At 35.6% G+C, this 11,311-nt stretch overlaps 1 protein-coding gene across 1 annotated transcript in view; it reads left to right on the top strand.

The window, feature by feature from the left end:
- LOC102888369 (protocadherin beta-15) overlaps positions 1-1,897 on the top strand; it is a 4,021-nt gene extending 2,124 nt beyond the window's left edge. Inside the window, exon 2 of the mRNA XM_006923312.3 lies at positions 9-1,897. Within this exon, the coding sequence (XP_006923374.1) occupies positions 9-464 (456 nt within the window). The 3' untranslated portion in view covers positions 465-1,897. The remainder of the gene's footprint in view (positions 1-8) is intronic.
- Positions 1,898-11,311: the final 9,414 nt, after the last annotated feature.

Genomic DNA, 11,311 nt, shown 5'->3' with positions numbered 1-11,311 from the left:
GGAGCGAGCGCGACGCGGCCAAGCACAGGCTGCTGGTGCTGGTCAAGGACAATGGCGAGCCGCCGCTGTCGGCCAGCGTCACGCTGCACGTGCTGCTGGTGGACGGCTTCTCGCAGCCCTACCTGCCGCTCCCGGAAGCGGCTGCCGACGCGGCCCAGGCCGACCCGCTCACGGTCTACCTGGTCATCGCGCTGGCGTCGGTGTCGTCGCTCTTCTTGTTCTCGGTGCTGGCGTTCATCGCGGTGCGGTTGCGCCAGAGGAACAGGGGCGCCTCATTGGGTGGCTGCTCGGTGCCCGAGGGCTACTTTCCAGGCCACCTAGTGGACGTCAGCGGTACAGGGACCCTGTCCCAGAGCTACCAATATGAGGTGTGTCTGACGGGAGACTCAGGGAATGAGTTCAAATTCTTGAAGCCTATCTTCCCCAATATTCAAGGCCAGAGCCTTGGGAGTAAGTCAGAATAGTTTAGGTATCTAAAACGTCCCCACTTCGAACATTAGTGTTGTCTCCTTCACCGTTTCCTTTTTTGTTTTAACCCAGTAGTAGCCTTTCGACTTGCTTTTCTTTTTTCTCTGTTTTCCTTATTAAAGTAACTCTTCGTTTTGTTTGCCTGGTTGTCCTACAATTATTTTTCCAATTGTATTAATAGTAACAAATTTATATCAGGAAATTTCATATTTCTGATTAAAATTTTAGTACTCATTCCTAAAGGATAATATGAAAGTTAACCTCTCAGAATAAACATAATTCTAATTTTAAATTTATGCATCTCATTGTATGACACTACATAAGAATATCTGATTTCTTTTTATCATACTTTATTTTTAAATTATTGGAAGTCTTTTTAGTTTGTATTATTTACACAGCTATGACTCTTCTATAATCCTTTTGTTTAGGGTGGAATCGATTTGTATTTACCCATGTCCAGTTTCTTCCAAGCTCTGTTTTGATTTTCGTTTTATCAATAGGCAGCAACAAGTAAACTTTCATGCTGTTTATATCACAATAACACTTTCAGTCATTAGACTTTCATTCTAAAATATATATATGTCATTTCATGGAAATATTTCTTCTATTCTTTCTCATCTAACGTAATGTTGAAAAGACTTATGGGTTCTTCATTATATCTGACTGAAGTTATGAATCTGAGAAGAGTCCTGAACAGGTTTACTGATGCCCAGATTTAACTGTACCTTAAAGGCCAGTAGACTCTAGGACCAAGTAATGCATCGCCTGCAATTGTCCCTTGCTATTGCAGAGAAATTCTCAAGTGAACTCCAAATTCCGGGCCTAAAGGAGCTCTTGGTAGCACAGCATGCCAATATCTACTTGCCTTTGGATGATATAGTTCTGGTTAATAAGGAATTTGTAAGAAAATACATTGTAGAATTAATATTAATTAACTAAAGAAAACTTAATAAAAGATATGTTAATGAGGGTGTTGAATGATTTTGAATAAGTAATCAGCTCTTTTGTCAGGACTCCTTTGTCTCCAGAAGCCTCTTAATTTTGCAGATACTATAGACTGGTATAATAGGCAGAATAATGGCTCCCATAAGACATCCACATCCTATTCCCTGGAATCTATGAATATGTTGTATTATATTGCAAAAGGGAATTCAGGGTTCAGATGGAATTAAAGTTGCTAATCGGCTAACATTAAAATAGAGAGAATGTCCTAGATGATCTGGATGGGCCTGATTCAATCCGTTGAAAGTCCTTAAAAACAGCTGACTTCCTTAAGATGAAGAATTTCAGACTGGGGCAGCACCTTCGGCTCATACTCCGGAGTTCCAGCATGCCCTTTTGTATTGCCTACTCCTCAGATTTTCAACTTGCCTAGCCAGCTCCTGCAATTGAATAAATCATTTGCTTGCAATAAATCTCTTAATATAGATCTCCTGCTGGTTCTGTTTTTCTGGTTGAACCCTGACTGTTACAGAGTTTGGTGTCTGAAAGTGGAGAGCTATTGCAACAAATAACTAAAAATATGAAAGTTGCTTTGGAATTGGGTAGTAGGCAGAGGCTAGAAGAATTTTGAAGTGCATGATGGAAAAAGGCTGGATTACTTTGAACAGACTGTTAGTTGCAATATGTATGTTAATAATTCTGCTAGCGAAGACTCAGAAGGAAATTAAGGAGCATGTGGAGAAAACATACACTGCCTTATAGAATACCTAAGTCATTGTAAAGAGACTGTTGGTAGAAATATGGATGTTAAAGTCACTTCTGGTCAGGGCTCAGAAAGAAATGAAGAAAATTATTAGAAACTGGGGGAAAGGGAATCCTTGTATTATGGTGGCAGAAAACTTAGTTGAATTATGTCCTGCGCTGGAAATGTGGAAAGAAAGACTTGGAAACGATGAACTTGGATATTTAGCTGAGGAGATTTCCAGGCAAAGGGTTGAAGTTGTAGCCTGGTTTATTCTTGCTGCTTTTAGTAAAACGTGAGAGGAATGAGATCGATTGAGAGAAGAACTGTTGAGCAAAACGGAACCAGAACTTGATGATTTGAGTAATTTTCAGCCTATTCAAATTGTAAAAGATGCTAAAATTAGGAGACATTATCAGGAAAGCATATTCTGGAAAGAAACCCAAAGATTTTAATGTGACAAAGAAGAATTAAGGTTACAGAGGGACTTAAAGTTGATAATTAGGTGTCCTTTAAATTAGATTACCCTGGTTTATCCAGGTGTTCCCAGTATAATCACAAGAGCCCTTAATAAGAAGTGGAAGTGGGAAGCAGAAGAGGAGACAGTATCAGAGTGATATGTGAAAAAGGCTGAACCAGCCACTGCTGACTCTGAAGATGGAAGGAAGCCACGAGTAAAGGAATGCAGGCAGCCTCCAGGAGCTAGAAAAGGCAAGAAACTTATTCTCCCTTAGAGCCTCCAGAAAGCAGTGCAGCCCTACTTTAACCTGAGCCCTGTTTAACTTTTGATCTCCAGAACCGTAAGATAATACATTTGTGTTTTTAAGCCACTGAGTTCGTGGTAATTTGTTATAGCAGCAACAGGAAATTAATACATGTCTACTAAAAAAAACATTTCCAAGCCCATTTTTCCTTGCCTTCACCTATTCTAGGCCAAAATATTCACATTCCCATAATTCCTTGCAGGAAGGAGTATTATATAACTCTGTTATTGCTAATGATTTAAAAGTATAGTTAGAAGATTAGACTTAAGGGAAATATTTTTTTTAACAGGCTAGTCTAAGGTTTCTTAGGTCTTTTGCCCATTTTTTTTCCTTAACCAGCATGGATATTGGGGAAGAAGCCTTGAGCTGAAGCAGACAATTTGCAACCATAAAATGAGTGCCATAAAACAAAGGTTTATATACTAAGGATGATAAGATGGAAAACCCCTGAATTTCTTATAGCATTGTTAAGCTGCTGCAATAACTCTACACTATCTTCCTCCAAGTTGCATGATATAAGTAAACCTCTATGTCATTAAATAACTGTATTGCGTTTTCTGTTGATTATAGACAAATGTATTTGAAACTGACATATCTCTCCTCTTCATAAGTAAGGTTGATTTAAACAGTTGTCTGACTAGGTTGTCTATTTAAGATGTATGAGATGCTTGTCAGAAAAGCAGTTTTGGTTTTCTTTAGGTATTATCACGGGACAGAACACTGAACTACTGTGGCTGAGTTTCTATCTTCATTCAGTCATCTTGCAGTTTGGCTAATACTAACATACAGAGATAATTGAACTTTCAAAGGAATATTCCTGGCTAGTAGCAATCCTAAAAGTTGAGTTTTGGAAAATAGAATGAGACGGTAAGCTGAAAAATCCCAGTTATATTTTTAAATCTGCATTAGTGGTGTCCTGATGAGATGACTATGATGTTTATGCAGCCACCCAGAACACTAGTTTCCCTCTCAGGCAGGACCAAAAATTTTAGTCGGTTTAGTAAAATAAATTGACTAAATATGAGTCCTTAAAATCTTCGAAGCATACCAGCAATCTACATGTTTTGGTAGCATATGCCAGGTGGAAGTATCAGAAAATCCTAAGAAACTTTTCAATATAAAAAGATACATGTTTTGAAACAGGTCCAGAGATCATGATGTGTCAGTATCCACTGCACCTTTCCTATCTAATTTACAAATACTTTATTGGTAAAGTATAGAATTTAAAGCCATCTCCAAAAGATTAATACTTATGTCTTTCTTGGATTGATCTGGAATATGTTGAAAAGAGCATTACTCTCAGATTATCAGCAAAATCATGAAAAATCAATAGAAATTTATCACGACACATAATGCCTCAATTTTAGAACTCTACAACTGCATCGAGTGTTTGTGTATGTGTGTGCATTTGAGTGTATGTGTGTGTGTATCTGGGGGAGTAGCTTTAGTAGATGGTAGAGATGCTCTGCATGCACAGATACATACCTGAGTAATGTTACTTTTTCATAGCTTTCCAACATTGTAAAGATATTTTTCCCTTTAATGAGTAAATGTACGTAATAAAATTGGCATTAGGAACATATTCTAGAATCAATCATATTTGCAAATTAAAGGAGTTTTCTCTTTATAAATGTAACAATGCAGCATTATTGGATCTAGAAGTCTGACAGCCCTCCTGATGTTGAAAGAGCAGCCCAGGAGAGAGAACTGTAACTTAAATATGGTCATGTTTTCCCAATGAGATCAGGAAAAAATAAAGTTAATGTCAGGATATAACAGGGCTGGGGTAGGATGAGGCCAAGTTGTGTAAGTGTAGAGTGGGATCCTGTCTTTATTTAAATGTTAAAATTTTGTTCATCATGGATTTTTTTCCGCTGTTTGATTTTTTAGACTATTGCATTAAATAGTATCTATCTTTACTACCAAGTTTTTGGGTGACCCATTAATTTTGCTTCTGAGATACTTGCTTTGCCTTAGCCCTGGTCCTGTTGGTTACTTCCAACTTGCAAAATCAAATGAGCATCGCAGCACTAGTGATGGTGGTCACAGCTGGAATCTGAACAGAAAATCTGAATCAAGTACCTTTCCATTCTGAATATGGGATAGCAGCAGCAACAATGGAAGAATACAAAGATATCCAAGCAGATCTGACAAAGTGGAGTCCTGCAGACTGGGAATGAAAGAGCACTTGTATGACTGTGATTGACTATGCAAGTTATTTACATGTTTTTCTTCCAGGTGGCATGCAGCAGTGTGAAAAACATTATATATTAGGTAATTTCAATTTGCTACTGCATTGTTGAAAATTTTTTTCTCTGTGTTTGTGAAAAATGTTAGTGTGTGGGTGTGTGTGTGTGTGTGTGTGTATACATTTTTTTCATGTTATGCCCTTTCTGCGTTATAGTTTTAGTGTTATACTGGTCTAATAAAATGAGCTGACAATTGTTTCCTCCTCTTCTCTTTTATGAAAGAGCTTGTATAAGATATTATTTCTTTATATCTTTGATAGAATTTATCACAGAAGACATCTATGGCTAACTTTTTTTTCGTGGGAAGATTTTGAATTATAAACTTAATTTCTTAGCTATGCCGCAATTCCAATTTTCTAGTTCCTCTTATGTCAGTTGGTGAGTTGTGTTTTTTAAGTAATTTGCCCTTTTTATCTATGTTGTTAAAGTTATTGGCATGAAGTTATTGATAATATTCCTTTATTATCTTTTTGATATATTTATATGATACTGCTCTTTTATTTTGATATTGGTAAACTATGTTTTCTCTCCTTTTGTCTTTATCAGTATTGCTGTAACTGATTTATTAATCTTTTTCTTAAACCAAACCTTGGCTTCATTATTTTCCTATTAATTTCTGTTTTGTTTCTTTGATTTCCACTCTTATGTTTTCTTTTCTTGTACCTAGTTTGGGTTTAGTTTTCTCTTCTTTTTGTAATTTCTCTGAAAGTTTAGATCATTGACTCTAAGCCTTTCTTTTCTAATATGGATTAAAATATATGAAAATACAAATTAAACTATAAACTTCTTTCTATGCATTACTTAAGCTGCATTTCATGAATTTTGATATTGTGGATTTATTACTATTCAGTATAAATTTATCTATAATTTCTTTGTTAATTTCTTCTTTAACTCATTGATTAACAAGAACAATAAGAAGTGTGTTGCTTAATTTTCAAATATCCAGGGATATCATTTTTGATATCCGAAGTAATTGTTATGGTCTTAGAACATATATGGTCTGAGAACATACTCTATATGATTTCAATCCTTTGAAATTATTTAGTTTTGTTGTTTTGTTGTTGTCATCTAACGTATGGGCTATCTTGATGAGTTTTCCTGTGTACTTGAAATGAAGCTGTGTTCTACAATGGTTATGTGTAGTGTTCTATAAGTATCAATTAAACTAAGTTGTTTGATAATGTTTAAATCTTTATTCTTGCCACTTTTTCCTCCATGTTCTATTAACTAATAAGAGCAAAATGTTAAATTCTTCTACTATGATTATGATTTTGTTTGTTTTTCCTTTCATTTCTAGCATTTTTTTAACCTCGTGTATTTTGATGCTGTTATTGGATGTGCACATAGATAGGATTATTTTATCTTCTTGATGAACTGACACTATGCATAATGAAACATCCCTTTTAGTCTCTAGTAATAGTTTCAATCTGATATTAATAATCACCTCATACTTATGCTTGGGATCTGTATGATATATCATTTTCATCCTTTTACTGTCATCCTGTCTTTATATTTTAAGTGCATCTTTTGTAAACTACATAGAGTTAGATCTTGCTTTTTATCCAGTCTTATCATTTCTTCCTTTTAATTGGAGAATTTATTGTATACTTAATATAATTATTTACATAATTGTGTCTATTACATCTTTTATTCATATTCTGTTTTTATTCTTTTGTTTCTTACTATGTTTTCTTTGGGCTTACTTGTGTATTTTTTGATGTTCCTTTTTGTATACTTATTAGACTTTTAATTATAACATTCGGGGGGATATTTCCTCTAAGGATGCATAGCCTTTACTTATTACCATCTACCTTAAATTAATATTATACTACTTCACCTACAATGTGAGAAACTTCCTATTATGTAATCTTTATCCTTTTTTGTCATGGCACAAAAAATTCATGTAAGACACAGGAGAAATATTTAAGAATTCATATGGTCAAGAACCTATATGAATATAATCAAATTGGAAAATATTTCAGAAATATCTTGATATCTACTGTGTATAAAATATTCCATACTGGAGAGAAATATAATGAGAGTAATCAATGTGGGAAAAGCATTAGCCAGATTTCAAATTTAAATGTGCACAAGAGAACTCATACTGAAGAGAAATCCTGTGAATTCATTTGATGCGAGAAGTCTTATTAAGACACACATGGGACCACACAATGGACATAAACCATATCAGTGTAAATATGTAGAGAACTCTTCAACTTTTGTGTCTTAGGACTCATGAAAATTCATATTGGAGAAGAATACTATGAATATACAAAATGTAGGAAAGCCTTTATTCCTTCTTCATCCATTGCTACATGTAAGAATTCATGGTGGAGATAAGCCTTACATTTATATAATGTGAAAAATGTGAAGCTTTTCATTTGCTTTCATCTCTTAGAAAGTGAGAAAATTCTTGGGGAGAGAAATTCTATGTGTATAAAAAATGTGGAAGAATCAATTGTCCCTCATTCTTTAGGGCACGTGTGAGAACTTATATTGAAAATATACCCCATGAATGTAAAAGAATGTGAGAAAGCCTTTATTTCTTCCACATCCCTTACCATACATCTAAGAAGTCACATTGGAGAGAAGCCTTATGAATATAAGGAATGCAGGAAAACCTTCACTTTTTCCTCAAAACTTATTCTACAAGTGAGAAAACATACCATAAAGAAGCTCTATACATGTAAGAAATATGGGAAAGTCTAAAATTCCCCCTGTTCCTTTAATAACTACATGAGTACAAATACTGGAGAGAAGCCTTATAGTAGTAAATAATGTGACAGATCCTTCTAGTGTTATTCCCATTTTGCTGTACATGTGATAATGCACATTGTAGAGAAACACTGTGAATGTATGCAATGCCTTCAGCTTTTGTTTATTTCTTTGGAAACATGACAAATCACACTGAAGAGAAATTCTATTAATAATTGGAGTGTTGGACAGTCTTAAGTTGTATCTAATTTTTTCAAAGCCATGTGAAAGTTCACATTAGAGAGAAGCCATATAAGTGCAAGAAACACGGGAAATATAATTCCTAGCACTTTAGGGCACATATGAGAACACATACTGAAGAGAAACCATATAAATTTAAAGAATATGGGGTAGCCTTCAAGCCTTTCTCATTACCTAGTCAGCAAGTGAGAACTCATACTGGGAGATAGAAATGTAAAGAATGTGGAAAATTTTTTAGTTTTCCCTCATACTTCAAAGACATGTGAAAACTCACATTGGAGAGAAACTCAAAGAATGTCATCAATGTGAGAATGCCTTCGAATGCATCTCTTCTCTTACTATGCATAAGGAAATTCATATTGGAAGAGAAATCTTTAAAATGTTTGCAAATATGGAATTGCTTTATCAGTGTCTCATCTTTGAAGTGACTCCTAGCTCATAATTTATGGTATTCATTTTCTAATATAAACCTATATGATAACTATTTCTCCCAGTACCTTTTCACCTATATCACACAACTGTTGATATGTATTCTTTTCATTGTGGTTCACTTATATATATTGTCCGATTTCTATTGTGAAGTCTCCTTGGGCTGAAGTAAGTGTATTATTAATATGCAACTAAGTGTATTTGAAATTAGTTTTGTTATCATTTTAAATTAATTTCCACTATATGCAATCCATATAATCATTGTGACATTGACTTTGGTACTTGTTGGAATTTTCTTTCTGGTCTATTATGGCAGACTGTGGGATTTGCCTACCTAATATCTATTCTGTACTTCTTCCTTATGGAAAGAACTTAGAAAATTTCAAGTTATTGATCTTTACTGTCGAGAAATATATCTTCAACATTTTTGTAACTAGTGTAGTCTACAACTAATTGTCTTGATCGATAAGAAGTTGACATAAATTAGAAAAGTGCAAAGTTATCAAAAAAAGGATAGTTTCATCAGACTTGATAATTTCACCTTTTGTACTTTGCTCCTCTTTCAAGTTGAATACAACATTTCAAGTTGAAAAAAGAGACCTTGTAACCATGAAGATGAAAGCTCAGGGTAATTACGGTTGTACTGGATTGTGTTATATGAGGCTTAGAACTGCATTTTCCAGATTTGTCTTTGCTTTATGGTTATAAGTTAGAATTGGACAAAATAGGAACCTGCATGAGATTTGGAATGCAAAATTTAAGAAGCCCTTAATCCCAAAAGTATATAGAAGTAGCAGATTGACAAACAGGTCCAAAACTGTTTTTAAGTTCAAAACTTCAAGCTTTTCTTCCTGACTACTGGCTTTTTAAAAAAAATCAGCCTTGAGCTGCTCACCAAGCACTTCATTTAGTTCCCTCAGAGATGGCAACTTCCACAAACAACTCCATGAGCTTCTCATGGTCCCACTTTGGTGGCTAGATGTGCATAGCTATTTGAATTTCCTTGCAAACTCAAACCTACCCATTCATACAGCTGTTTCAGGATATCATAATTAGAGACTTTCTCCAATTCTCTGTTACCTTCTTCTCTACATTTGTGAAAGGTCTAATTTCTATAGTGAACATATAGTTCTTGTAATACTTCTAGTGGCTTTTTTTCCTGAGTCATACAATGTTGCAGTAAAAATAAAAAAAAACAAATAAACAAATGAGTAACTTTGTTCCCATATTGCACTGTTGAGCGGCTACTGCTGAATCCTACCTCTATCACCTCCATTCTACAGGTATTAATTCCAAAGAACTCTCTAGTAAACACCCTGCACTCTAACTCTATCTCAGAGTCTGCTTCCTAGAGAGCCCAATTTGGTAATACAGCTCCTGGCTTGCTATTAGACCATGGTAGAGACTGAACCCCTGACTATGGGACACTAAGTGAACATGTGATCTGAGATGCCTGTAACTTCCTAGTTGTTACCTGATTGATCAAATCACAAAATTGGTTTCATGGGTAGCAGTACTCCATCTTCGAGTGGAAGTGGTAATACAAGATTATACATGAGCAGGACTGAAGAACATGAATATGTCTCCTGAATGGGTGATTTACACTGACAATGCACCTACTGCTCCTACATTACCACCTCTCTTTCATCCTACCTTTATGGTCACAGTGGGAGTTGCTTATGTTCAGATGACTAGAAGGAAAGTCAGAGCCTAGTTTAGAAATATTTCCACACAGAAATCTGGTGATTCGGAAGTTAACTCCTCCTGATAAGAAAGAACTTTGAGTGGTCTATTCACTTTTTCTGACTATTCTGACTATTCACTTTTCCTGGAAAGAAAGATAGCCAGAGGTATGGATCTGCATCTGTATTTATTGTCTAGGGATGCCATAACAAAGTACCACAAGTGGATGGCTTGAATAGTAGAAATTTATCTTCTCACAGTTCTGGAAGCTAGAGGTCTGAAATCAAGGTAGTAGTAGGGTTGGTTCCTTGTGAAGGCTGGCAGGAAGAATCTGTTCCAGGCCTCTTTTCTTGGCTTGTAGGTGGCCATCTCTCTGTGTCTCTTTATGTAGTCTTCCCTCTATGTGTATCTGTCTCTGTGTCCAAATTTCCCCTTTTCATAAGGACATAAGCCATATTGGATTAGGGCCCACCCTAATGACCTCATTTTAACTTAATTACCTCTGTTAAGATCCTATCTCCAAATAAGGTTATATTCTGAGGTACTTGGGTTTAGGACACCAGTATACCTTTTTCAGGGAGGACAATCCAACCTATACCAGTGTTTATTCATGAGCAGTGGCTAATGGTTTGGCCCGTAAGTCATGGAGATAAAAAGAAATAAGATTAAAGGGTTGGTAACAAGAAACTCTAGGTATAATCTCTTGCTCTGAGCCTCTTTCATGGTGGTAAGATAATATCAGGTCTCCCTCATTACATAACCCATTCATACCTTTACCCATAGCTACTATTTTTTCTTCATTTAATCCCAAACATTTCTGCCTTTGGAAGGGGCATTAGGTTAGGCCACTATGCTGGTCTAGATTGCAGGCAACAATACTAGTCTAGCAAGTGCTTTCTCTCTCAATCCAGTCCTGTTCACATAGAGTAAGGTTACACAGGTACAGAACTAGTGGGCTGCCTTTACTACCAGGCAATATAGCTGTGTTTATTGTTAATCCCAATTTTGCCAAATGGGGTAAAGGCGTATCCTGCTTCATCAGGCCCTTAGGAATTCCAACGTAAAGGTTAAAAACATCA

Source organism: Pteropus alecto, unplaced genomic scaffold (assembly GCF_000325575.1).
Source record: "Pteropus alecto unplaced genomic scaffold, ASM32557v1 scaffold78, whole genome shotgun sequence".
Lineage (NCBI taxonomy): Eukaryota > Metazoa > Chordata > Mammalia > Chiroptera > Pteropodidae > Pteropus > Pteropus alecto.
This window is presented reverse-complemented; position numbering and strand designations above follow the sequence as displayed.